Raw genomic sequence first — 27,394 nt, forward strand, 5'->3', positions numbered from 1 at the left:
CATTTTTAAAAATTGCTTATAAAATTACAACCGTTTCTTTACTGGGATAAGTGATTTACAGAACTCCAGATGAAGAATCTACCGTGAATGTCTGCTGTTCACAGGATTCAACAAGAAGCTGCGTACTGGCTTCAAATGTCCACATCATACTACCACATTTTTTGATAATTATTTTCAGAATTAAAATAAATGGGAAAACTAATGAAATAAAGAAAACCAGATCTCTGAAAGAAGTGACTAGATGAACTATCTTACCTTGACAAATTCCTGAAGAATAGTCAATGTAGTACTGTTGGGAACAGGTCCCATATTGACATTCGCCAAAGAGTAAAACTTTAGTTGGGTCTTTACAGGTCAAACAGGCTGAATCTGACTCACAAGTCAAACATTGACTACTGCAGGCTAAAAGATAAAAAGGAGGAAATTGATTGAGATATTTCACCCTAAAAAAAACAAACTATATTATCAAAGACTACATCTCATCTAAAAATGAATCAGGTTACAGAAGGCCTGGACTAAATGTCTACATGTTGTTTGATTATTAACTTCCTTTTGCCACACTGTTGGCTGCAAATGTTAAAAACAAATGCCACAACAACTGGAGAACTAGCAATCAACTTAATGAATGAATTCAGGGTACAGGAGCCTGAAGGGCCATACAATATTTTTTCTTGCCCTCTGCTATCACAGTCCCATGAACACTATCTCATTATTTGTCTTTTCCAGTTTACTTCTGCGACTTATAGTAATTTATATGCCATTCACTGCGTTGCTGCCACAAAACAACAAATTTAACTGAATACGTCAGGGATAATAAACCAGATTCTGATTCTGAAATGATCACAAGAATTTCAAACCGTCGCCAGAAGTGACAAGAATCTTTTAAGTCAACAAGCCCAACTGAGATCAAAACGGCCTGATAATGTATTAACTAGACTAGAAATAAAACAAAATGCTTAAGAACTCTTCAGTGATAGAATTATTTGAGGACACTTTGGCGGCAATGCAAATAAGATGAATAATAGTTATCAGAAATCCATACAATTACATAACTAACTCCACATCTGGCAGCACAGCATGAGATCCTTTTGTGTTCAGTGAATCATTTACAATATCAAGAGCATCAGCAGCCTTATAAAGTTAATGAGGCAAAGAGGTAACATTCTCAAAAATGTTATCATGGGAAAAACACTTCAGTTTGTGAACACAATGACTAAAAATACAATTTGACACCGGAGAATTTCAAACAACTTAATGATATCTCAAGGCCAACAGAAAATTCTTGTCTGTAAATTGTTTCTATATTTATGTGATTAACTGTTGAGGAATCTTCATTGCAGTCTATTAATGAGAGTATTAATGAGAATAATACAAGAAGCCTCTGAAACTCATAAGAAGAGGCAAATATTCCCACTATTGCAACTGTTCACTGCTATCCGGTCACATCTCTTCAAACTATACGTGTGTATTGATCAGGTGAATCCATCATATGGATTGCCTCGTTAAGTCCCTTTTCTTCCCCTTTCTGATGTTTGATCTGATCAACTGAACCTCTTAACCATGTCTGCGCACTTTTGCGCACTGAGCTGCTTCCACATGATTGGTTGATTAGTTATTTACATTAATGAGCAAGTGTATCTAATAGAGTGCCCACTGAGTGCTCACTCTGCTGAAACTTCTTGCAACATACATGGAATAGTTTTTCCTTCCCACTGCACAAGGAAAATATCTGCTTTATTTGTAACACACTCCAACTTTATGCCACATATACAGTCATTTATATCTACATTTACAATAGGGTCCTCTGTTATTGCTTCTAAAGGCATGTGCTCCTCATTTTTTATTCACAGAACAAATTCACATTTTGCAACTATTGATGATGGCAGCTCACTGGGGGTGTAAAGTTAGAAGTTCCACCGCCCCCCTCAGTACAAGTCCCAACAAGCAATCAGCAGGTGGAGTTATATGAAGGCAGGGTTTCACATAGCACATGGTCACAGAGATACCCACGCTGGCAGATCCGGTCACTATCACTGTAATACGCTTGGGGGCAGGCACTCATACACATGCCATTCTGGGCAAGAACCAGGCCTGCTTCACAGTCAGTGCAACCATAAGCTCCTCCACTACTGCAGGCTTTGCATGATGGATGGCATCCTAAAATTGTCATAGGAAAGACAAGAATTATTGACCTTCCCAATTTCAATAAAAACTGAAGCTACAAATATTTACTATTAAGTGCTTATTTATAATTATTATTACTTACTTCTGCAAGTACCGCTGCTCATGAAGTACCCCTTAGGGCAATGAGAAATACAGTGGTCTCCAAGCAACAGCTCGTGGTTGTCCTTACAGGTCAGGCAGACACTGCCTGCACCTTGAAGGTTAGCCACACACCGCTGACACTCTGCATGACAAGCTGAAACAAATTAAACACACTATTGGTCCTGGTAATCCTGAATAGTAAGGATTCAAGATTCAAAGATTCAAAGTACATTTATTATCGAAGTATGTATGCAGTATACAACCCTGAAATTCATCTTCCCCACAGACAATCACGAAACAAAGAACCAAACTGTTCAAACAAAATCTTCAAACATCAAACTTCCCCTCCCCCTCTTCACGCAAAAAAATTGTACAAACAGAAACAAACAAAAAGAGCGAAAACACAGAACTTCAAACACAAAATCAAAAGGCATATTTCGGTTCAGTTCAGTTCAGCTCAGTGTTCATTATCTTCACGCAGCACTGATTCAAAAATAATCCAAAAGTAGGGATAAAAAAGTGACCATAACCAGAACTGGAACTAGAAAACATCATAAACCTGAATTAGAGTCCAAATCTACCATCCGCCGGTTAAACCTCGCCAAGAGATCACTCAAATACAAGGACCTTCCCTCGGGAGCAGTAAGTGAGAGACTGCCACATGCAGACAACTTCTCCAGCAGCAGCAAGTGAGAGGTATAGCGAGAGGCGATAGCTATACCCCTGTCAATCCTTAGTTCTGAAGGATTGTGGTTGGTGCTAGGAATCAGCAATGTGGCCAGACCATTAGCAGTGGTTGGAAAATTGGGAATATGGATCAGGTGTGCCACTGGAGCCAGAAGTCAGGAATGTAGATCAGTTGTACGGTAGGAGACCGGTCTAGTCATCCTTGTGTTACTAACCCTGCTGTACAGCCTAGTCTTAGACACTTTGCAATTGGATCAAAGCATTGTGCTGTGAAGCCTCTGTGGTTACTGGTATGTGACAGTTTACCTACATTAAATAAAACCCCACACACAGGCAACTTCCACTTCAGAACAAGGAATGTCAGGATCTTTTTGGACAGTCCCAGTAGTTACAGGCCTGAACATCGCTTTACTATGACAGCCAATGAACTCAGACACTTGGACATTGTCATCGCTGCACTGAAAGAGACACAATGGGCAGGAGATGGCCAGTTTATAAACAAGGGGTATATTCTCTTCAGGAGAAACGATCTTGGAAAGGAAGTTTAACTTCACAGAAAGAAGTTTAACTTACTATAAAGAATGAGCTCGCCAAGCAACAATTTCTGTTGAATTAGTAACCTCTTGACCATGCTACGATCAGCAATATATTCACTCCAATCCTGAAAGCTTCGGCTGATTCCAGGGTGGATTTCCCTTTCCACATTGGAAAAAGAAACACACTGATCCATCTGGGCAACTGGAATACCATGGTGAAAGTGGCGAAGCATGATTTGGCAAAGAAAGAGTAGAGAATGCTAACTCCAATCTATTAAGAAGCACGTGTGGGAGTACAAACAACATCATGTTTCAGGACCAGGACGCAAGATCTTAGACCCAAAATGTTAAGACTGTTTCTATTTTCATGGATGCAGAGTTTTCTAGACAACAGGGTCCTTTCCTTGGGGCACAGACTTATCATACTAAACAGCCTATTTCAAAAGAGGAACAAAAACAAGACACAGTGGCAACACTCCTTGTCCAATCCCTAGCATCTGTTAAAAAAGAGGCGTCTGCATCATCTGAACCATGACAGGTACTGATGACCACTGAACTGGACATCACCTGATCGGCACTAATATCTCCACCAACACGGTCTCAGAACATCAACATCAATGGAAGTGTGGCTGTTAGAGGATCAATATCACAGCTTGCAAATACCCTGGAAAGATAGCTCTACTCCGACAGCACCTCACAGACAGCATGTTAACTTCCAGCCTGCAGGAGCCAGACAATATGCACTGCTGTAAGTCTGTCATAAAGTGCCCCTTTACTGGCCCCTGCGAAATGACTATCGGGTTCTCAAAAACAGTGGTCCCCAACCTCCGGGCTGCAGACCGATACCGGGCCGCGAAGCATGCAGGGGTACAGTGGTAGCCGAAGCGCATCCAGCACATCTTTAAGAAAAAAGCCGAAATAAACAAGCTAATTAATTAGGTGCCGCCCAGAAGCCAGTCTTCATTAGAGGAACTGAGGTGGAGAGGGTCAAAAACATTAAATTCTTCAGCACTAAGGATCGACATTTCTCTCTCTGAAAAGTGTCAGAGGATCTGTCCTGGGACTAGCACGTAACTGTCAATACAAAGAAAGCACGGCAGCACCTATACTTTATTAGAAGTTTGTGTAGACTCAACATGTCACCTCGATCCTGACAGCCCTGTCTCTTTTCAGCTTGTCTGGGCTGGCGTCTAAATTGACCAAACAATGGAACAGCTAAAGGCTCCAGCGCCCTGGAAAGAGGAGTGAACATCGTGTAAAGCAAGCAAAATCGGCAATTGCCTCTGATCTGGGCCAACATTTACATGCCGGGCAGCACCTAATTAATTAGCTTGTTTATTTTGGCTTTTTTCTTAAAGATGTGCTGGATGCGTCTCAGCTACCACTGCACCCCTGCATGCTTCGCGGCCCAGAGGTCTAAAAGAATAACTGGGATTGGTTTGATGACAATTACAAGGAGATCCAGGAGCTAATTAACCTTTAATAAAAGGTATTATTGGTTTGGAACCTCCGTCTTTTATCAAGAGAGGAAACATTTTTAGCTGAAGGCAGAGGTCCAGTTGAAAATCCTGACCTAAACAACATGGTGAAAAGGCTTCAGTTGTTTGCTTTGAATGTTTTTTCTCTCTAGCCCAAACAGTCAAGGCCCCACCTCACAGAGAGTCAACATGGACTGAGCTCATCAAGGACAGAGCAAGAGTCAACAGATAGTGGAAGAAAAATTTTGATGCTATTCTCTACTGTGACTCTGTCCTTATAAATGGTGGAACTCTATACCACATCAAACAATCTCCATTCCCAACCTACAGGTCAAAAAGGCCATTTCTCAGCTGAAAAATAAGCAGGTCTTGGAAACAGACAGCATCACACTGAAACCTTAAAACCTAATGCTTCAGCCACAGATCCACATCTAGGCGAAGGAGGACGCACGGCACATTTGTGATGTGTAATAAGATAATGGATGCTTTTCAATTCGTAATGTACATTTAAGGTGTTCACTTACCAACACAGTATCCAACTTGGTTCAGGTACTGGCCGTCAGTGCAGCCAGTTCTGCAATATCCATTCAGCTGGGTAGCGTGAGGGTGGCATGTCACACAGTCTGCATCTGAGGGACCATCACATTCTTTGCAAGAAGGATGACAAGCTAGAAAAGAAAATAAACACAAAAAATGAGCACCTTTGAATAAGTTATTAAATTAAAAGAGCCGGATAAATATAACTTGTTGTTTCTGAACACGTAAAACAGCAGGAATTTTACTTCCATACTATTAAACTGCCCTCTCCACTATCCTATACCCAAGAAGCCCTTCTAAACCTTCAATATGCTTCATCTAGCGAGATCAACAACACCCTGGCGAAGCTACTGACCCAGCTGGAGACAACCGCGCCAAAATTGCTTCTTAAACTCCAGACCGCACCTGGACCTGACCAGCAAGGCCCACCACTTTCCCAGAGACCAGCAGTCTGCTACCATGCTGGACGCTTGGAGACATGGCCCATTCTGACCAGCACCTCTCCGGAGCAGACAACCACACAGAAATGACGACAGAGACCTCAAGGTGCCCCAGACGCTTCCCCAGAGCGACCACCGTAAAGCCCCGTCGGTGGCCATCCACAGCTGCCGGAAGTGAGGCCTCCGCCGTCGACCTCGGAAATTGAGCCCAAGGCTCGGCTGGAGCAGAGGCCTCCACAACCGTGACTCGGATTACAGACTTGTTTCAGCCAGGAGCCCGGCCATCCAGGATTATGTGTCGGCTTCGGGGCCCGACCCAACCGACAGCCCGGGCCCTCGGCAGCTGGAAGTGGCAGCGGAGCCTCCTCCGTCACTCGGCCCGACCTGGAGCGCCCACCGATGGATCCCTGCGGGACGCGGCCACCAACCTCAAAGAGCTGACAACAACACGCTGCATTGATGGAAACCTGGAAAGATGCGTTATTTACTGAAGAAGCATGAGAAAAGAGCTAGGCTGCTAGTCAGACTGAAGCTGAGGGATTTAGGGTCCCTATGCCCGCCATTCTACTAGCTAATGTGCAAGCCATAGAGAACAAGGTGGATGATCTTAAAGGGAGACTCACCTACTGCAGGGAGATGCAGAACTGCTGTGTATTCTGTTTCACCTAGACCTGGCTCTCCCCTGCCACCCCCGACTGTGCCATCCGACCGGAGTGATTTTTGATCCATCGGATGGACCGCACGGCATCTTTGGGCAAGACGAGGGTTGGTGGTGTCTGCTTACTGATTAACACTGCGTTGTGCTCGGACACAGTGGCACTGACAAGCTCCTGCAGCCCGGACCTGGAACACCTGTTGGTGAAGTATCGTCCCTACTATCTGCCACAGGAATTCACCTCGGTCATACTGACAGCGGTCTACATTCCCCCCCAGGCAGACATAGAGTGTGCTCTGAACATACTGTATACCAACATCAGTGAACTTGAGACCAGGTATCTGGAGGCTTTGCTCATTACAGCCAGGGACTTTAACCAGGCCAACCTCAGAAAGGCGCTACCAAAGTTATACCAACATGTCTCCTGCCCCACTAGAGGACCGAATATACTTGACCACTGCTACACAGCAGTCAAGGATGCCTAACGTTCTGTCCCACGTCCTCACTTTGGAAAATCGGACCATCAGGCCATACTCCTCCTCCCAGCTTACAAAAAGAAACTGAAACAGGAGGTCACGGTGTCAAAAGTAGTGTCGCGTTGGACGGAGGAAACGGATGAGGTCCTCCGTGACTGCTTTGAATTGGTGGCCTGGTTAGTATTCAAGGACTCGGCAGCTAAACTCGATGAGTATGTCTCAGCTGTCACGGACTTTATTTGGAAATGCACGAAGGACTGTGTGTCTTGCAAGACGATCCAGGTATTCCCTAACTGGAAACCTTGGATGAATTATGAAATCAAGTCCCTTTTAAAGGCTAGAGCTGCGGCTTTTAGGTCCGGGGATAGCAGTCGCTGCACGGAATCCAGGCGTGATCTCTGGAAAGCCATTAAGGGCGCCAAGAGGCAATATCGAGCCAAGTTGGAAGCCCAGGCTAACCAGAGGGATGCCAGTAGACTATGGCAGGGTCTAAATGAGATCACTGGGTGCAAAAAAAAAGGCTGGGAATATCAATAACTGTGGTGCTTCTCTTCCTGACGAACTTAACGTATTCTACGCAAGATTCGAACAGAAGAGGAGCGTCCCGCTCCTTCCGGATGAACCGGACCTGGTGGCATCGAGATTCATCATCACTGAGGAGACGTTAGAAGGGCCTTCCTGAAGATAAATCCAAGGAAGGTGACGGGCCCAGATGGTGCCCTAGGACGGGTTCTCCGGGCCTGTGCAAGCGAGTTAGCTGGAGTGTTTGCTGACATCTTCAACTGCTCCTTGCTTCAGTCTAAGATCCCCTCATGTTTTAAGAAGGCAACGATAATTCCAGTGCTGAAGAAGAGCAAGGTGGCATGCCTGAATGACTATCGACCTGTGGCTCTGACATCAATTGCTATGAAGTCCTTCGAGAGATTGGTTATGGCACAAATCAACCACAGCCTCCCGGTCAACCTTGACGCTTTGCAATTCGCCTACCGGACAACAGGTCAACGGCAGATGCCATCTCTCTGGCCCTACATTCCTCCTTAGAGCACCTGGAGAATAAAGACGCATACGTAAGGCTCCTTTTCATTGACTACAGCTCTGCTTTTAATACCATCATTCCAAATAAACTGATTCCTAAGCTCCGGAACCTGGGCCTTAGCACTCAGATCTGCAGCTGGATCTTCAACTTCCTCACAGACAGGACCCAGGTTATAAAAATAGGGGACAAGCTCTCCTTTACAATCACTATGAGCACCGGTGCCCCACAAGGCTGTGTACTCAGCCCCCTGCTGTACTCACTGTACTCCCATGATTGTGTAGCCAGGTTTCCATCAAACTCAATATATAAGTTTGCTGATGACACAACTGTAGGCCATATCTTGGGTAATGATGAGTTTGAGTACAGAGAGGAAATTAAGAACCTGGTGGCATGGTGCGAAGACAACATCACCAAGATGAAGGAATTGGTTGTTGACTTCAGAAGGAGTAGCGGACTGCACAACCCAACTTACATTGGTGGTGCGCAAGTGGAACAGGTCAAAAGCTTTAAGTTCCTTGGGGTCAATATCACAAATGACCTGACTTGGTCCAACCAAGCAGAGTTCACTGCCAGGAAAGCCCACCAGCGCCTTTACTTCCTGAGAAAAATAAAGAAATTTGGCCTGTCCCCTAAAATCCTCACCAATTTTTATAGGTGCACCGTAGAAAGCATTCTTCTAGGGTGCATCACAAGCTGGTATGGAAGTTGTCTTGTCCAAGACCGAAAGAAGCTGAAGAAAATCGTCAACACGGCGCAGCACATCACAAAAACCAACCTTCCATCCTTGGACTCGCTTTACACCGCACGCTGTCGGAGCAGTGCTGCCAGGATAATCAAGGACACGACCCACCCAGCCAACAAACTTTTCGTCCCTCTTCCCTCCAGGAGAAGGCTCAAGAGCTTGAAGACTCGTACGGCCAGATTTGGGAACAGCTTCTTTCCAACTGTGATAAGACTGCTGAGCGGATCCTGACCCGGATCTGGGCCATACCCTCTAAATATCCGGACCTGCCTCTCGTTTTTTTGTACTACCTTACTTTCCATTTTTCTATTTTCTATTTATGATTTATAATTTATATTTTTAATATTTATTAATTTTTACTATTTTAAATATTTAATATTTATAATCAAGGGAGCGGGAAATGCAGAATCAAATATCGCTGTGATGATTGTACGTTCTAGTATCAATTGTTTAGCAACAATAAAGTATAAAGTATAAGTATAAAGCACGGACATTGTCGATACACAACCAGCCACAGAATAAATGCACAACTTGGTGTATTTTCAGAGGTTGTTTTTCTAAGTTGCTCGTAGTTACTCCAATGGGGACATTACTGGATCATTCTTGTTATCTAACACATTACTTCAGGCGATGATGTAAACATGTGGCAATTCTTCATGTCATACAGGCAACAATACAGAATTCTGCAACAACCAAAAAGAATAGCCAACTCCAGCCTTGTTCACTATTACTAGGGCAATTCCAACATGTCTCATCTACCACTTGTCATGAGCAAAAACACTAACTGACTTTGCCCTCCCTTTCCAAATGAGACCAGGAACAAAGCATTCACTATCAGGTCATCATCTTACAGCTTAATTTTTAACCCCAGACATCAACGGATCTTGGGTCAAGAGGGTGAACAGCTTTAAGTTCCTCGGCATAAACATCACTGAGGATCTCACGTGATCTGCACATATCAGCTATGTGGTGAAAAAGAGCACAACAGCGCCTCTTTCACCTCAGACGGTTGAAGAAGTTTGGTATGGCCCCCCCAAATTCTAAGAACTTTCTACAAGGGCATGATTGAGAGCATCCTGACTGGCTGCATCACTGCCTGGTATGGGAACTGTACCTCCCTCAATCGCAGGACTCTGCAGAGAGTGGTGGTGACAGCCCAGTGCATCAATAGATGTGAATTTCCCACTATTCAGGACACTTACAAAGGCAGGTGTGTAAAAAGGTCCAGAAGGATCATTGGAGACCTAAGTCACCCCAACCACAAACTGTTCGAGCTGCATCCGGGAAATGGTACCGCAGCATAAAAGCCAGGACCAACAGAATCTGGGACAGCTTCTTCCACCAGGCCATCAGGCTGCTTAATTCATGCTGACACAATTGTATTTCTATGTTATATTGACTATCCTGTTGTACATAATATTTATTATAAACTACTATAATTGCACATTGCACACTTAGACAGAGACATAATGTAAAGATTTTTACTCCTCAGGTATATGAAGGAAGTAAAAAAGTCAATTCAATTCAATATTCACCTCTCCACAGATTTGGCCTTACTAAATGGGTATTTCCAGCACTTTATCTTTCTATTTTGGATTATGAAGGGCAAAATGTTAACCCATCTGACTCACTGCAACAATGCATGACGCCTTCAATCACTGTTGGAATTTCGGAAGAATGGAAGTGGACGATTGTTTAAACTTCCTTCTTCTACCATTCAGTCAAATCATGATTACTCTGTCCCCAACTTGCTTTACCCACCTTTAGTTCATAGCTCTTTACTAATGGGATCAGCTTTGACCCAGCTTTTTGTGGAAGAGGGAATCAGATTTCTACTGCCCTGGGGTATGGAGCTGTGCCTCTCCATTTGCTTAAATACCCAGCTCTACTTTTATCCTCTCACTCTGAATTCCTACCCAGGGAAAACTGTTTTCAGTGTCTGCCATATTGAATCCTATTTTGCACACGAGTCAGATCACACCTCTTCCATCAAAGCACCCAGGGAAAGCAGGACTGAGTTCATGCGACTGTTTTCCTCACATACAGACGAAAAGGTGTTTTCCATATTCTGAAGTGTATGTGACTATTGGATTGTACTTTATGCAACATACATCAAAGTTGCTGGTGAACGCAGCAGGCCAAGCAGCACCTATAGGAAGAGGCGCAGTCGACGTTTCAGGCCGAGACCCTTCGTCAGGACTAACTGAAGGAAGAGTGAGTAAGGGATTTGAAAGCTGGAGGGGGAGGGGGAGATGCAAAATGCAAAATCCCCCTCCCCCTCCAGCTTTCAAATCCCTTACTCACTCTTCCTTCAGTTAGTCCTGACGAAGGGTCTCGGCCTGAAACGTCGACTGCGCCTCTTCCTATAGATGCTGCTTGGCCTGCTGCGTTCACCAGCAACTTTGATGTATGTTGCTTGAATTTCCAGCATCTGCAGAATTCCTGTTGTTTGGATTGTACTTTATAGTGGTTTCCTTCAGTTTTTCGGTGTTTTTCTCCTTGTGGCCAATTAGCAGGTGGGTGATCTGTTAAGTTTTTGTGTTGGGGGGGACTTGGGTTTAGATGTTATAATCGCTGTACTTTTCTGTGAGTGAGGAGGTCAGTGATTGTTATAGTCACTGTTTTTTTCTGTGAGTGAGGGGTCAGTGATTGTTATAGTCACTGTTTTTTTCTGTGAGTGAGGGGGTCTTGAATTGTTTTATTTGAATTGTTTATTTCCTGTGGGTGAGGGGGTCGGGGATTGTTATAGTCACTGTTTTTTCCGTGGGTGAGGGGATCAGGAATTGTTATTGTCGCTGTTTTTTTTCTGTGGTCGAGGGGTCAGGGATTGTTATTGTCTCTGTTATTTTTCTGTGAATGAGGAAGTTGGGCAATGTTATTGTCCCTGTTTTTTTCTGTGGGGGAGGGGGTGGGGGATTATTGTTGATGTTGCTTTTTTTCTGCAGGGGAGGACTGGGCTATTTGATGCTATTATCACAGTTTTTACCTGCAGGGGAGATGTGGGGGATTTGATGCTATTATCATGGGTTTTTTTCTGCATGGGAGGGGGTGGGGGATTTTGGGGTCTGTGAGTTTTGCTTTTCTTTTTCATGCTGGGGGGGTGGAGTTGATGTCTTTTCTTTCATCAGTTCCCATGGTGTTTCTATACTTCTTGGCTATCTGGACAAGACAAATATCAGAGTTGTACGTTGTCAATAAAATGAACCTTTCAACCTTTATCCAAGCTGACTGTATCGAGTAATCCATCACTACCTGGCTAAACAGTGCTGTGTATCCTGTAGGCCAATGGATCTTCCCAAATTTTCAACTTCCAAAACTGAACACTGAAATAATTTGCCAGATGGCACCATTGTGACGTTATACCAGCTACATACAAACATCTAAATATACAGTTCCTCCTTTGAATTACTCTAATGCAATCTGTAATTTCCCTTTAAGCAATGTACTTTTTAATCGGCTTAATAAACCACAGATTTCATAATCTTCTGAAGGAGTTGCCGGACTTAACTCTCAAGCAGGCAGGTACAGCACCTTTGAGCAGTTGAAGGTTCATTGCCATGGCTAGAAGTGAGTGGGGACGGGGGAAGGGGGCACTCAAGCCAGGCTGAAACACAGGGGGGTGAGGGTCCCTCTACCCAGTATCTTGTAGACAAATGTGCAATCGCTGGAGAAGAAAGTTGAGCATCTAAAGGGCAAGGTTGTTGTATGATAGGGAAATGAGGGATTGTTGTGTTCTGGTTTTACTGACACGTGATTTACTCAGAGTACACCAGATACTGCAATCAGATCCGAAGGCTCTTCGATACGCAGGAGGGACCAAACTGCTGATTCAGTTAAGTCAAAAAGCAGAGGTGTGTGTTTCATGATAAAGTCTCGTTGGTGCTCCAATGCGGCAGTTTTGTCATTCTTGTGTTCCCTTGAACTCAAACACCTCAGTGATCAAATGCCAACCATTCTTTCCACCAAGTGAATTCTCCTCCATGATCATGACCACAGTTTACAGACCCCAATGATTGACTATAATCAAGCGTTCGAGATACTGCATGATGCCTTCACCAAGCAACAAACAACCCACCCTGACATATTTCACATCAGAGTCGGGGATTTCAGTCAGGCTTGTCTGAAGAAATCTCTGCCCAATTACCATCAGCATATAACCTGTAACACTAGAGGTCCTAACATAGATGACCACAGTTATACTAAGATAAGGAAGGCTACCATTCTAAGCCCAGACCACCGTTCGTGAAGTCTGATCACTTGGGATCACTACAAACAGGACGAGGCTAAAGAGTAAAGCTCCAGAAATTAGGACAACAAAGAGGTGGTCACAAGAGGCAGAGGAGCGACTATAAAATTGCTTCAAGTCAGTGGACTGGAATCATCTGTGGATCTGAATGAATACACCACGGTTGTCACAGACTTATAAAAAACAGTTGTAGACAAGTGTGTCCCCACAAGATCATTCAGAATCTTCCCCAACCAGAAGCCCTGGCTGAACCATGAGATCTGCAATCTTCTGAGGGCCAGATCAGAGGCATTCAAGTCTAGCGACCAAGAGAGTTACAGGAGGTCCAGGTACGATCTCTGGAGAGCAATCTCACACGCAAAGTGGCATTTCCAAATGAAACTCGAATCAATGAAGGATGCTCGACAGCTGTGGTAGGGCTTAAATGCTATCATGGCTTACAAAGTTAAATCAAGCAACATAAGTGACAACAAGGCTTCACTTCCAGATGAGCTCAATGCCTCTGTGCTCACTTTGACTGTCAAAATTTAGAGGAACAATCATGAATTTCCACAGCCTCTGATTCCAGTCGCTGAGGACAATGTGAGGATATGAGGATGAATCCACGAAAAGCATCAGGCCCAGATGGGTTACCCGTACTGCTCAACAGGCTGGAGTGTTCACTGAGATCTTAACCTCTCCCTTCAGCTGTCTGAGGTACCCACTTGTTTCAATTATACCGGTGCCTAAGAATGTGGTAACCTGGCTCGATGACTATCGTCCAGTAGCACTTACACCCACAGTAATGAAGTGTTTTGAGAGGTTGGAGATGTAACATATTAATTCCTGCCTGAGAAGCAGCTTGGATCTGCTCCAATTTGCTGACGGGCAAAACAGGTCCACAGCAGATGCCATTTCATTGGCTCATCACTCAACCCTGGAACATCTGGACAGCAAAGGTCCATACACCGGGATGCTCTTTATTGACTACAGCTCAGCATTCAATACTATCATCCCCTCAAGACTAATCAATAAGGTTCAAGACCTTGGCCTCAATACCTCCTTGTGCAATTGGATCCTCAATTTGCTCACTTGCAGAACCCAGTCAGTTCAGGTTGGCACCAACATCTCCTCCACCATCCCCATCAGCACAGGTGCACCACAAGGCTGTGTACTACGCCCCCTGCTCTACTCACTTTACACTTATGATTGTGTGGCTAAGCACAACTCCAATCCCTTATTCAAGCTTGCTGACAACACCACTGTCATAGGTCGAATCAAAGGTGGTGATGAATCAGCATATAGGAAAGAGACTGACCCAGTGGTACCACAACAACCTCTTACTCAATGTCAGAAAGACCAGGGAGATCATTATTAACTTCAGGAGGAGGAAACCAAATGTCCATGAACCAGTCCTTTTCAATAGATCAGAGGTAGAGAAAATCGGCAACTTTAAATTCCTCAGTGGTATCAATTCCTCAGAAGACTCTACTTCATTAGGAGTCTGCAAAGATTCGGCATGACATCTACAACTTTGACAAACTTCTATAGATGTGGTGGAGGGTATATTGACTGGCTGTATTACAGACTGGTATGGAAACACCAATGCCCTTGAAGGGAAAATCCTACAAAAAGTAGTGGGTACGATTTGGTCCATCACAAGAAAAGCCCTCCCCACCATTGAGCACATCTATGTGTAGCATTGTCACAGGAAAGCAATACCCATCATCAGGGACTCCACCACCCAATTCATGCTATGTTCTTGCTGCTGCCATTAGGAAGAAGGTACAGCAGCCTCAGGACTCACACCACCAGGTTCAGGAAATTAACTACCCCTTAACCATCAGCTTCTCAAACCAGAGGGGATACCTTCATTCACCCTGCCTCTGAACTGTTCCCACAACCTACAGGCTCACTTTCAAGGACTCTTCATCTCATGTTCTCAATATTTACTCTATTTATTTATTATTATTATTATTCCTGTTTTCCTTTTTGTATTGGCACAGTTGGTTGTCTTTTGCACACTGGTTGTTAGTGCAATATTTCATTGATTCTATTATGGTTATTGGATTTTTTGAGTATTCCAACAAGCAAACGAATTCCAAGGATGTATATGGTGACATATAGAGTATACACTTTGATAACAAATTTACTTTGAACTTTCAACAAAGATGCATAATGTAATGTTCAGTTCCCATGTCTGTATTCCAGCCCTGTTGACCTGAAGTTCTGTTAGGGACTTCTAGTTAATTATTTGATTCTTTCCACTGACCTGAGCATTCGAACACTCTGTCACCAACCACAGTACCCAAGGGACTGCCTCCTGTGGGAACATATTTAATTTTGTGCAACCTAAAATGAATAACCACACATGAACTCAAAACTATAGTCTTACATTTATTTACAGCATACTCTCAACCATTTGGCATCAACGGGGATTGGGGGCAGGTGGTGGGTGGGCAATGGTGACACTTGTATGAGAATTACTCAAAAATACTGTAGATCACACACTAGTATTCTATGCATAAATGGCCAAACTACGTCAATTCCTTAGCCTTTTATGAAATAAAGTTCGAAGTAAATTTAGTATCGAAGTACACTCATGTCATATACTTAGCAAATCTATAGAATAGTAACTATAAGAGGATGGATGAAAGATCAACCGGAGTGCAGAAGACAACAACTGTGCAAATGCAAATATAGATAAACAGCAATAAATAAAGAGAACATGAGCAAATGAGATAAAGAATCCTTAAAGTGAGATCATTGGTTGTGGGAACACCTCAATGGATAGGCAAGTGTAGTTATCCCCTTTAGTTCAAAAGCCTGTTGGTTGAGGGGTAGTAACTGTTCTAGAACCTGGTGATGTGAGTCCTGAGGCTCCTGTACCTTATATCTGATGGTAGCAGCAAGAAGAGACCATGGCCTGGGTGGTGGGGATCTCTTTCCTACGACAGCGTTTTATGTAGACGTGCTTAATGGTGGGGAGGACTTTACCCGTGATGTACAATATTTTACACTGACAATTCTATATTTTAAGGATAGACACTCATGAAGTAGCAAATTGTCAAGAGAAGATGCTGCTGTTCTCACATTTAATAGTCAATAAAAGTAAGAATGTCTTTTCATGCTTATTTTGTGTAACACTTGAACAGAAATTCATAGAGCCTATTTTCATAATGACAAACCAATATTATGTAGACTCTGCACAGACTTTTGCATAGAACCTCACTTGGGATAGGTGACTACATAAACTAAAATCACCTGTGAAAAGGTCAGAGCAATTTATTCATTGTGTGCTCAATTCTCTAGTTGCATTGCATCACTGTGACATTTTGCATCAAATTCAAATTTACAGTTTAAAAAATTAAATTGCTTAATATTTTTGCCAGTTGTGTGATGCACAAGTACTGAATAAATGGGAATTTACTGAAGTATGAATTCACCCCTTTTTATATTCCAGATTCTATAATTTCAACTTGCAAGGCCTATTAACTTTGCTTTCTTCATCCAAGTCATTTGTATTCATAGTGAAAGGCCAAGACTTTGAGGCAAATCCTCTGAGCAACACCAAAACAGAGAGCATTCCATTTTTCCTTATTCTCTAACCCACCTGCTGATGAATAAGGTACCTCCAACTCTGTATGCTTTCATTTTAGTGTATTATTTCTTGAGCTGACACATAAAATGTCTTCTGGAAGTTTATTTAAACAATACAGATGGTCACCAGCATGCAACTGAATGCATTTTAAAAAAATCAGCTTCATTAATGAGACATAACCTTTACTTAATTATTCCATCCTAACTGTTATAACACAAGAAACAAGTTGATAAATTATCCACTCAGCTCCACCATTCTTCAAGATCACACCTAATCCTGTACATCACAAGCACTATTGTGCTATCTCACCCATTTATCCATTGATGCCTTCAAAGGCCAAAATCTACTTAAATCTCCCTTTTTTGAATGAACTCTAACAACTGAGCTTCACCACTCTATGAATGAAACAATTGCTCCACTCGGTGCTAAACAGCCTGATTCAGAGACTGTAATCTCTGGTCTTAGATACCTCAGCTTGCACATCATGTTTCCTACATCTTGTCTGTTGAGTTCTGGAAGAATTTTCTAAGTTTCAGCAAAATTGCTTCTCTCCCCAACCCCTTTATCACTGGAGGATATAGACCTGGATTCCTCAATTTCTCCTTAAATGCTAACCACATCACTACTGGAACCAGTCAAGTAAACCTTTGTTGTGTTCCCTACTCCAGGGGCTGTCTCACCCATGCTCTATACAATTGTAGCAAAATTTTGTCATCCCTGTATTTATATCCTCTTGTAATAATGAAGGACATACTTTCTCAATTTCTCCTTGAAGCTTGTCTACATCCTCCTTTGTACTCAAAATTCCATCCACTTGAGTAGCATCAGCAAATTTGGAAATACAACATTTGATTCCTTTAGTTATTTGTTGATTACTTTGTTCAAAACAAGGTAGCAATCAAGGAGATGCTTCATTGAGCACCTCCATTCCACCTGCCGAAAGCGGAACTTCCCAGCGGCCAAACATTTTAAATCCAATTCCCATTCTTGTTTCGATGTGTCGGTTCATGGCTTCCTCTTGCGCCAAGATGAGGCCACCATCAGTGTGTCTGGGTGGACTCCATCCTGATGGCATGAATTTCGATTTCTCCTTCTGGTAAAACTTATTTCACTATTTTCTCCTCTTCTATTCCCCATTTTGGCTTTTTACCTCTTCTCACGTGCCTATCACTTCCCCCTGGGCCACTTCCTTCTTCCCTTTCTCCTATGGTCCACACTCGCCTGCTAAAAATTTTTTCTTCTCCAGCCCTCTACCTTTCCTACCCACCTAGCTTCACCTGTCCCCTTCTAGCTATCCTCCTTCCTCTGTCCCCACCTTTCCATTCTGGTGTCTTCCCTTTTCCTTTACAGTCCTGAAGGGTCACACACCAAAACATCGACTGTTTATTCATTTACGTAAATGCTGCCTGATCTGCTGAGATCCTCCATCATTTTCTGTGTTGCAATAAGCTGAACAATGCGCTTTTTGTGGATCATGTGATTCATATTCCTCGCTGGCCATTTTGAAATGAAGAATGCATCTATTAATATGCAAGGCAGAACACTACAGCAAATTATACAAGGCACAGGTGGAAGGAGAAAGAGAAGTACTTGTACAATAGAATTGTAAAAGAAGTAGACGTACAATAACAGGCTTTGTCTTGACTATAAAATCCTTCTGGACATCTATGGAGACACCTGCTGTCATGTAGGACTCTTGGTGAAGAACAGGCTGTGCAGTTCTGAGCACTACTCCCTGTGCAGCTTATGCAAGTGGAATGACACTCTGTATGCAAGATAAGAAACGACACACACAAAACATCATTAATATTCAGTACTTTACCATCCACAAGTCTCTTGGTTATCCTTGAAGTGTTTTCTGAAATGCAACAATATTTAATTCTACTTTCTTCAGATGTTCCAAAAATTTTACCAACTGTTTTAACAAGAATATCAATATTCCCTGTTCAGGGACTATATAGTTCTTCTTTAAACATACTTTTTGATCAGAAAGAATTTACAATTCCTAAGTGTTGTACTCAACTGTGCTCAGTTTATTTAATTATCTATCTACTTATGCACATATCCCACGAGTACATAAAGCAACATCCTTCTGTACTCGCAAATGCCAAAATAAGAAGCCTTTCTAGTAGAGTGATTAAGAAAACACTTAATTGTTCATTAGCAAGTAAGTCAGTACCCAAGAAGTTTTAATAATGTGGATGGTGGTATCAGGTGCATGTCCCAGGGTCAGTTGTGAAATTAGAACTTCAAACAGTGGAATTCACTCTACTATGATCAGGCACCAGCTACAGTGACAGACTGGGAATAACTTCACAGAACTGCATTGCCAGCATGGAGCTCAGCAATATGCATGCATGGCAATTCATCAAATTAACAGACAGGAAATAAAGAGGCAAATATTCCCAATGCTAGTGAGACTGTACACTGGGACAACAATGTCAAAACTCTGTAAAGCAGAATAAAATAAAAATCTATTTTATTGGTGATAAAAACTAAGGCCAACATTAGAAAATCACTCTGCCTCAGCATGAATGCAGTATATGCTTATGGCTGCAAGGTACAATTTTCACAAATAAATTCAGTCAATGTTTTCGCTTGTTCTGGTTAAGACTCTAAGTGCTGACTTATTGTTCACTGTACTTATCAATGTCAGCTCAAGAGGGTATTGGAAGCATTTATGATTTTTCTCAACCTCATTGAAAGAACTCACAATACCCAATGAAAGAAGTTTAAGAAAGTAACTGGAGTACATGGAACTGTGTTTCAGCAACAATCAACATCTGCAGGAAAGGAATCTCAAGTAGGTTAATAAAAAGAGAACTGAAGCTGAACCATTTAAGTCATGTCATGCTATTTATAAAGCATTCCCTAATGAAGCTTAAAATTGGTGCAATAAAGAAAATGCAACAAATATGCAAATGGGTCAAACAGAAATATCATTATCACATTCAAAATATTCCAATATAATGACATTTAACCAACATGCATCATAACTGCTGCATGCCACTTCAACTGGTATGATCCTCTTTCAGTCTTCTCATAGATATCTATCTACTCCAGAAATATTAAAGAACACAATGTGCTAGAATTATAAATGTGTGAAACAACAGCCTGAGGAAATCAAATGCACAGACACTGTTTGGCTCTGGCCTCAGATGTGTTATAAATAATTAGATGGTTAAAATGAATGCATTAAACCACTCAATGTTACATATGCACAAGAGGATACTTGCGGCTGGTAATCTGAGCCTGTGATAGGTATTTTAGCACATGAAACTCAATAGTAATGTGCTTGCATGATTACTGCATCTTGAAGGTGGAAACAATGATTGAAGAATTCTGCAGGTTAAGCAAAGAAATAGTCACCAATTTGGGTCAAGATAAAGTGAAATCCACAAGGTCAGATTAAGTGCGATGCCGGACTTATAGGAAGCCAGGGAAGAAATCACCAAAGTATTTGCTTCATTGTTAGCCAATGACAAAATATCAGAAGATGAGTCTAATATTGTTTCAGTGTTCAAAAAGGGTAGCAAGCACAGAACAGGGAACTACAGGTTAGTGAATTGAACCTGACTTCAGCTGTAGGCAAGTAACTGGAGGAAATTCTGAAGGATAAGATCTCCCATCACTTGGATAGTCAAGGCCAATTCACAAATAGTCAGCATGATTTTGCATATGGGAGTCACGTCTGTTGAATCTTTTGGAGCTTTTCAAAGAGATTACTAATGGGATGTTGTCTACATAGACTTTATTACGGCCTTTGACAATGTCCTGCATGGCAGACTGATCTAAATGTAGTCCCCCCTGGCCAGCCTCAGGGTCGCTCGGCTCGCTGTCGTCTACGGAAACAGCCCTCAGCCCCGCCAAACTGGGTAATTAGTTTGTATGGATGCTGTGTGATGTACCACACCCCACACAAATAACAGACAATACACCAGATACGATTAAATGTTTTAGTTTATAGATATTACTGGAACTATATAATTAATAGAGAATAAACTATAAAAGGAAAATAAAAGGCACCACACGTAACGAAGGTCAGTCTCTTCGTGCACAAACAGTTGGAGCTCAGGACCCTCCTTCTTCACCCTGTGACCCCTAGGACCACCTCGACCTGCCGCCTGGGACCAACAACGGTGGTTGACCAGACGCTCCACATGAGTCTGTCTCCGTCTCCTCTCCTTGCCGAACACCCTGGACCTCGGACTCCTGCTCGGGGTCTGACCCCGTTAGCAGACTGACAGCACCTGGTCCATCCTCTGTCTGTCTCTCTCCCGCCTTCTCCCAAAAAAACCTGCGCATCACACTAACTTACAGACACACAGAAAGCATAACATCCATCCCAATTGGTTCGTTCACCATCTTATCAGTAACATAATCGAAACAAACTGCTAGCGGGAAGACTTTCTCAGCAGTTAACATAACAAAGAAGCCATTTCAATTATGACATAACAAAGCAACCATTTCAATTATAACATAACAAAGAAGCCATTTTAATTATACTATGCAGTAACATAAAAGAAGAAACCCCTTACATAAAGGTGAAGTCACATGGGACTCATGGAGAGTTTGGAGGTGGATTTAGAATTTGCTAGATGAGAGGAAGTAGGGGGTTGAAGGTTGAAGGTCAATTCTACACTGCAGCCCTGTGACTAGTGGGGTGCCTCAGGGATCCTTGTTATGACCTTCATTATTCATTATATATGTAGATGATTTGAATATGAAGGTAGATGGCAGGATTAGCAGGTTTGCTGATTATACAGATTAGGTGTCTTGTTGATAGCGAAACAGGCCACAATGAATTACAAAGGGATCTCGATCAAGTGGGGAGATGAGCTGAGGAATAGCAAATGGATTTCAATTTAGTTAAGTGTGAGCTGATGCATTTTGGACAGATAGGCCAGGATAGGATTTATTACAGAGCATGGACAGGAGTTGTGGAGCAGAGGGACCCGGGAGTTTAAGGAACAGCTGACTGAAAGTGACCACACAAGTACTCAGATGGTAAAGAAGGCATTTGTCATGCTGGCCTTCATCAGCCAGGACAATGAGTTTAGCAGTTGGGACATTATGTTGCTGTTATACAAGTCATTGGTGCAGCGTAAAGTTTCAGACACTCTGTCATAGAAAAGACTTCGTTATGCTAAAGAAGATGCAGAACAAATTCACAAGGATGCTGGCTGGATTGTAAGGTGTGAGTCGCAAGGAGAAGCTAGTCACACTGAATCTTTATTCAGTGAAGAGTAACACGAGGGGTGACCTCATAGAAGTTCAGAAAATCATGAGGGGTATGGATAAGATGGACAGTAATAGACTCTTCCCTAGGGTTGGGGAGTCCAAAACTAGAGGCAAATTTACAAGAGAAGAAAGGAGAGACTTAAAAGAGACCTGAGTGCTGTTAGAGGAAGAGATCGAGGTGGGTACAATTACAACATTTAAACGGCACCTGGATGGGTCCATGGAAGGGAGATGTTTGGAAAGTTATGGACCGAATGCGGCAACTGGGACCAGCAGGGAGGATGCTGTAGTCAGCAGAGACCAGTTGGGAGCAAGGGCCTATATCCATGCTGTATTACTTCATGGCACTATCACATCCCAAAGCAGGGCCTCAACCCAAAACTTCAGCCATCACTTTGCGACCGGACATGCTCTGTTCTTCCAGTAGTCTGTATTTTTTCTCCAAGTTCCAATATCCAGAGTCCTTTGCATCCCCAGAGATGACAATACTCTGTTCAAAACATGTCAACTAACTCTCTAAAACACTACATAGGCAATCACCATTTTCCAGGCTTTTACATTGATGTGAGATAACAGGTTAGGGATTTGTTTTCTCTCAAGCTTCAATCACACAGAATCAGAATTGAAATCGGAATCAGGTTGTGAAATTTGTTGTCTTTGTGACAGCAGTATAATGCAATGCATAATAATAGAAAAAAATCTGTGAATTACAATAAGTGTGTGTGTGTATATATATATATATATATATATATATATATATATATATATATATATTTATATACACACACACATACCTATTTTAGGTATATGTAAATAAAATATAGTTAAATTAAGTAAGTAGTGCAAAAATACAAATAAAAAAGTAATGAGGTAGAGTTCATGGGTTCAATGTCCATTCAGAAATCAGATGTCAGAGGGGAAGAAGCTGTTCCTGAATCCCTGAGTGTATGCCTTCAGGCTCCTGTACCTCTTTCCTGATGGTAGCAATGAGAACAAGGCATGACCTGGGAAATGCAGGTCAGGAATTGACTAGTTTAGTAGTTGCCACTTCAGCTATATTGCAGCCTTCAGGACATAATGTCAAACTCAACAATTTCCAATCATTTTCTTTCTTTCTGCTGTAGGTTACTCATTTCTAAATCTAAATCAATTTTTCTCCCGCCACAGACACTGCCTGCTGCACTGCGTATGTTGAACATCCTTGTTCGGATTTCTGATTTCAGAAACTACTCTTAGTTCATTTCACAGTTTTTGGCATGTTACTTTGCTTATTTTCACTTTCTCATCCTGCCCTTGAAAATCTGTTAACTTGGTGATCCTGTAATTATTGGGAACACCTGGCCTTACCCAATAAGAGGCATTCTCTTTATCCCATCCATCCTTCCCGCATTCTCTCTGCAACTGAAACTAGCTTGATTTCCCCCCCAATTTATGAAGGTGCTGTATCTGCAATGCTACCTTTGTTTCTCTTTGCATGGATACTTCCTGACCTGCTGAATATTTCCAGCATTTCCTGTTTATATTTCAGACTGTTAGTGTCCATAGATGTTTAATTTTCAATCCCCTTATGTTTTGTAACCTCAAATGATTAAATCAATTTACACGAGTCTGGGAATGCAGGTCTAACTTAAAGTTTATTTTAAGCACAGCATGCACGTAGCATGTGGTCATGTGATAATGTATGCAATTTACATACTTATACATATAACCCATAAAGAAATATTTCAATGAACAGGAAAGCTTAATCAGTCAATACATATACAAGAATACTCAAATATTACTGAAATATTAACTGCACAACACACTTCCTCTGGTTTTGGGAACCAATCAGCTACAGGAATGTTTATAAAAATATGGTATTATAGTTAATCAACAGCATTTATTTCAGAGGTCACGACACCATCATCGTCCTCCAGGCTGAGCTGAGTACTTTCTCAATAGATGTTCATGTATTATGTTCAGCTTTTCACAGAAAAGGAGGTAAATTTCAGAGATAAGCAAGTTACAACTTAAATCTAGGAAAATACCTCAATGTTGAAGTTAGGAGTAGAAGGAACATGTAGAATAAAATGAATAAATTAAAGGTAAAATGCTGATGGGTGTAAGGAACCTGTTAAGCTGAGGAAAGACAAAGCAAGATGAAAGGTCCAGGGAAAGAATTCTAGAAGATGGGGGCATAGGTGGATGCATTTCCTAACACAGAGAGAAACGTGTAATCAACAAAGGAGTTAAGGAGATATAGCAAGTACTGCTGTAGCCTTCAGATGTACTGTAACTAAACAAAAAGAAGTCTAAGATTTAAGTTGGCATTAAATTCGGACCAGGATATTGAGTACACATTATTAACAAATCACTATTTCGCTCACTGCTGGAAGAACAACACTTGTTTCTGTCAACTGCATTTTTTAAAATCATTTCTCGTCCTAACTTTCTGTCAAAGCTAATTAAGTACCATGATAGTGTATAACATAGAATTGTTTAGACTTTAATAAGATCCATTTTGACAGAGATAAAGCGATTATTACAGGTGCTTGCTAAAGAATCTCAGTGAGCAATTCCTACTGGCATTTATGTGCTCATGAGAAGGCTTAACAAAGTCATCTTTCAGCAGCTGTCATTTAGATTATTCCATCAATAATTAATAGTAACTGAGGTAAGAACAGTAACACATGGTAAGAATGCATAATATTACATTGAAGTTAGGACAGAGGAATGTATGCGCATGACAACCACTTTTTATAATACCAAAAACTAATTTTCATTTTGACGGTTTGATGTTTTGAAGTTCTGAGGGGAAGACCCAAAGAAGATGGTGCCAGCATACAAAGTATTTTTTTAAGCGTGTCGTACCAGCCATTCAGCCATTCTTGTCTGGCACGTGGTGTCAGGATTAACCAGGTCACCTTATGAACGGTCCTGACTCGACCCTTGTATTTTTCACGACGCCGAGTGGCTAGCTCAACATTCAACCCGGCACGGGTGGAAAGCGTGCTCGGGGGTGGCCTGACCTGGATTTGAACTCGGGAACCTTCACTCTGGAGTCTGGCGCTGATCTCTCCGCGCTACCAGTCAACGTACAAAGTGACCAAGAACTACATCTTGCAGATGGCTCACCAAACTACTTTTTTTACACCACCTTCTTATTTCAAGTGCGGCTCTTCTACAGGTGAAGCATGTGATCTATATTTTGGTGGCATATTTTCGGGCCGATTGGGCAATCTGGTCCTTTGATGTTTCCGAGAAGGTTCTGTGGGGTTTTCAGTGATGTGTGCAGCCTGAAGGCCAAGAAGCCTAGACTTCATTTCTCGCTAATCTCTCCGATTAAAGCGCCAAGGAAGATTGAAATCATTGTGGCGAGTGCAGAAACCGAGGGGATGTTCAACGTCGTCGACCTCCGTCTCGTTCACTGCTCCCGGAGCAAGATCTCTGCTTTTGAATGACCTCTCTCTCTCCCTCCACACTGTTGGAGGGTGGGTACTGGACTCCTGAGTCTTGGGTAAGGTTTAATCAATGCGGTTTGTGGACTGGACATTGGAGTTCACGTTATGATGTGCTTTTGGTTTCTGGTTGCTCCCTTTTTTTTTGTTGCTATTTTGGGCAAATTTTGAATTGGGACAGCCTGCAGATAACGAAAACTGAGCTGAAACTGAATATGCCTGGACCCTCTCAATTTTGTGTTTTATATTGTGTTTTTTTTGGGTACTGTTTGCCTGATTCGTTTTTCGTTGCACGTGGGGGGGTGGGGTTGTTTGTTGTTATTTATTTATAGAGAAACAGCACGGAGTAGGCCCCTCTGGCCCTTTGAGCCACGCTGCCAGGCAATCCCCCATTTAATCCTGGCCTAATCGACAGGAATGTACAATTTACATGGTACATCTTTGGACTATGGGAGGAAAGCAGAGCTCCTGGAGTAAACACATGTGGTCACAGAGAGAGCGTACACGCTCCTTGCAGGCAGTGGCGGGAATTGAACCTGGGCTGCCTGTACTGTGAAGCATTGTGCTAACCCGTACGCTACCTTTTCTTTGAAGGGGTTCCATGGTCTTCTTTGTTTTGTGGCAGTCTGTCGGGAAGATGAATCTCATGGTTATATATTGCATAAATATTTTTATGCTATATGTACTTTGAATCTTTGAATGGTTATTTAAGAGAAGAATCCAGTTTTTGACGTTGTCATTCATTTCTGTTGATAAACTTGGAACCTCCAACATCAAGTTCACAAATACTGATGGCTATATACTCTATAGTTATGGAGTTACAAAACATTAACAACTTTTATAGTTTCAAAAAATAAACTTCCACAGACAGTATTCCTATTTTTATATAGTGTAAACAAGTATACAAACTTTAAACAAGAGAAAATCTGCAGATGCTGGAAATCCAAGCAACACACAAAAAATGCTGGAGGAACTCAGCAGGCCAGGCAGGACTGGCGAAGGGTCTCGGCCCAAAACGTTGACTGTACTTTTATTCATAGATGCTGCCAGGCCTGCTTAGTTCCTCCAGCATTTTGTGTGTGATACAAATTTTAAACCTGGATATGCTGGATTTTAAACCTGGATAACCTAATTGAAGAGCAATTGAAATCACATTTTGTGTCACAAAGCACTTACCTACACACACTTTAGTGGGACTCAGGAAGAAATGTGGCTTGCAATTAGCCACACACACTCCATGTGGCACTCCATCAGTCTCCTGATAAATCTGAATGGCCTCCTCAGCTTTGAGGCAACTGATACATTGTGAATGCTTGGGTCCAATACACGCTCGGCAAGGAGGGCTGCAGGCTTTTGAGAAAATAAAATAACAATGAGGATCTAATGTTTTAAGATGGGATTGTGCTCTTTTGGAAAAGAAACATTATCCAGCATTAATCAAATTCTTCCATAGGTTATGACCATTGAACACCTAAGCTGTAAGCCTTGAGCAGTGCATATATTACTGCATTACTGAGGAAGGAAAGCCCAGCACAGAAGGCTGCTGATTTTGCCTGGAGATGAAGGAAATCTAAACAGGCCACTCACACAGACCACACTTCAGCATCCAAGACCAACATAATGCAGCCAAAATTCTGGTGGATCAGTGTTAATGCCACAAGACATCCTGCCAAAAGTGGTGATAGAGGCAGATACATCAGCAGCATTTAAGAAACTCCTGGTCAGGCGCATGGATGATAGAAAAGCCAAAGGTTATGTAGGAGGGAAGGGTTAAATTGATCTTAGAGTAGGTTAAAAGGTTGGCAAAACATGGGGGTGGGGGGAGGGTGTCAAGGGTCTGTACAGTGCTGTAATCCCTCTGCTGTATGACTAGTCTCTCATAGTTTTGAACCATAAGTAGAGGGAACCTGGAGTTCAAGTTTCACTATGTCATTTGCAATTTTAAAAAAATTTTGTATCAGTTTACATGCGTAAAATTTTTTTTAAAATCAAACACTTTACAATGATCATGTGGGAAAGAAGCCTCTCATCCATATTT

The 27,394-nt window shown here is 42.1% G+C and overlaps 1 protein-coding gene across 5 annotated transcripts in view; it reads right to left on the reverse strand.

The window, feature by feature from the left end:
* The window catches only part of fras1 (Fraser extracellular matrix complex subunit 1), a 594,524-nt gene that overhangs the window by 260,161 nt on the left and 306,969 nt on the right, over positions 1 to 27,394 (reverse strand). For all 5 annotated transcript variants that reach the window (XM_063043539.1, XM_063043540.1, XM_063043536.1 and 2 more), the window contains 6 exons: positions 26,533 to 26,706; positions 18,303 to 18,443; positions 5,491 to 5,634; positions 2,267 to 2,419; positions 2,011 to 2,157; positions 256 to 402 (listed from right to left, as the gene is read on the reverse strand). In XM_063043539.1, the coding sequence (XP_062899609.1) occupies positions 256 to 402; positions 2,011 to 2,157; positions 2,267 to 2,419; positions 5,491 to 5,634; positions 18,303 to 18,443; positions 26,533 to 26,706 (906 nt within the window). The remainder of the gene's footprint in view (positions 1 to 255; positions 403 to 2,010; positions 2,158 to 2,266; positions 2,420 to 5,490; positions 5,635 to 18,302; positions 18,444 to 26,532; positions 26,707 to 27,394) is intronic.

Source organism: Mobula hypostoma, chromosome 3 (assembly GCF_963921235.1).
Source record: "Mobula hypostoma chromosome 3, sMobHyp1.1, whole genome shotgun sequence".
Classification (NCBI taxonomy): Eukaryota; Metazoa; Chordata; class Chondrichthyes; order Myliobatiformes; family Myliobatidae; genus Mobula; species Mobula hypostoma.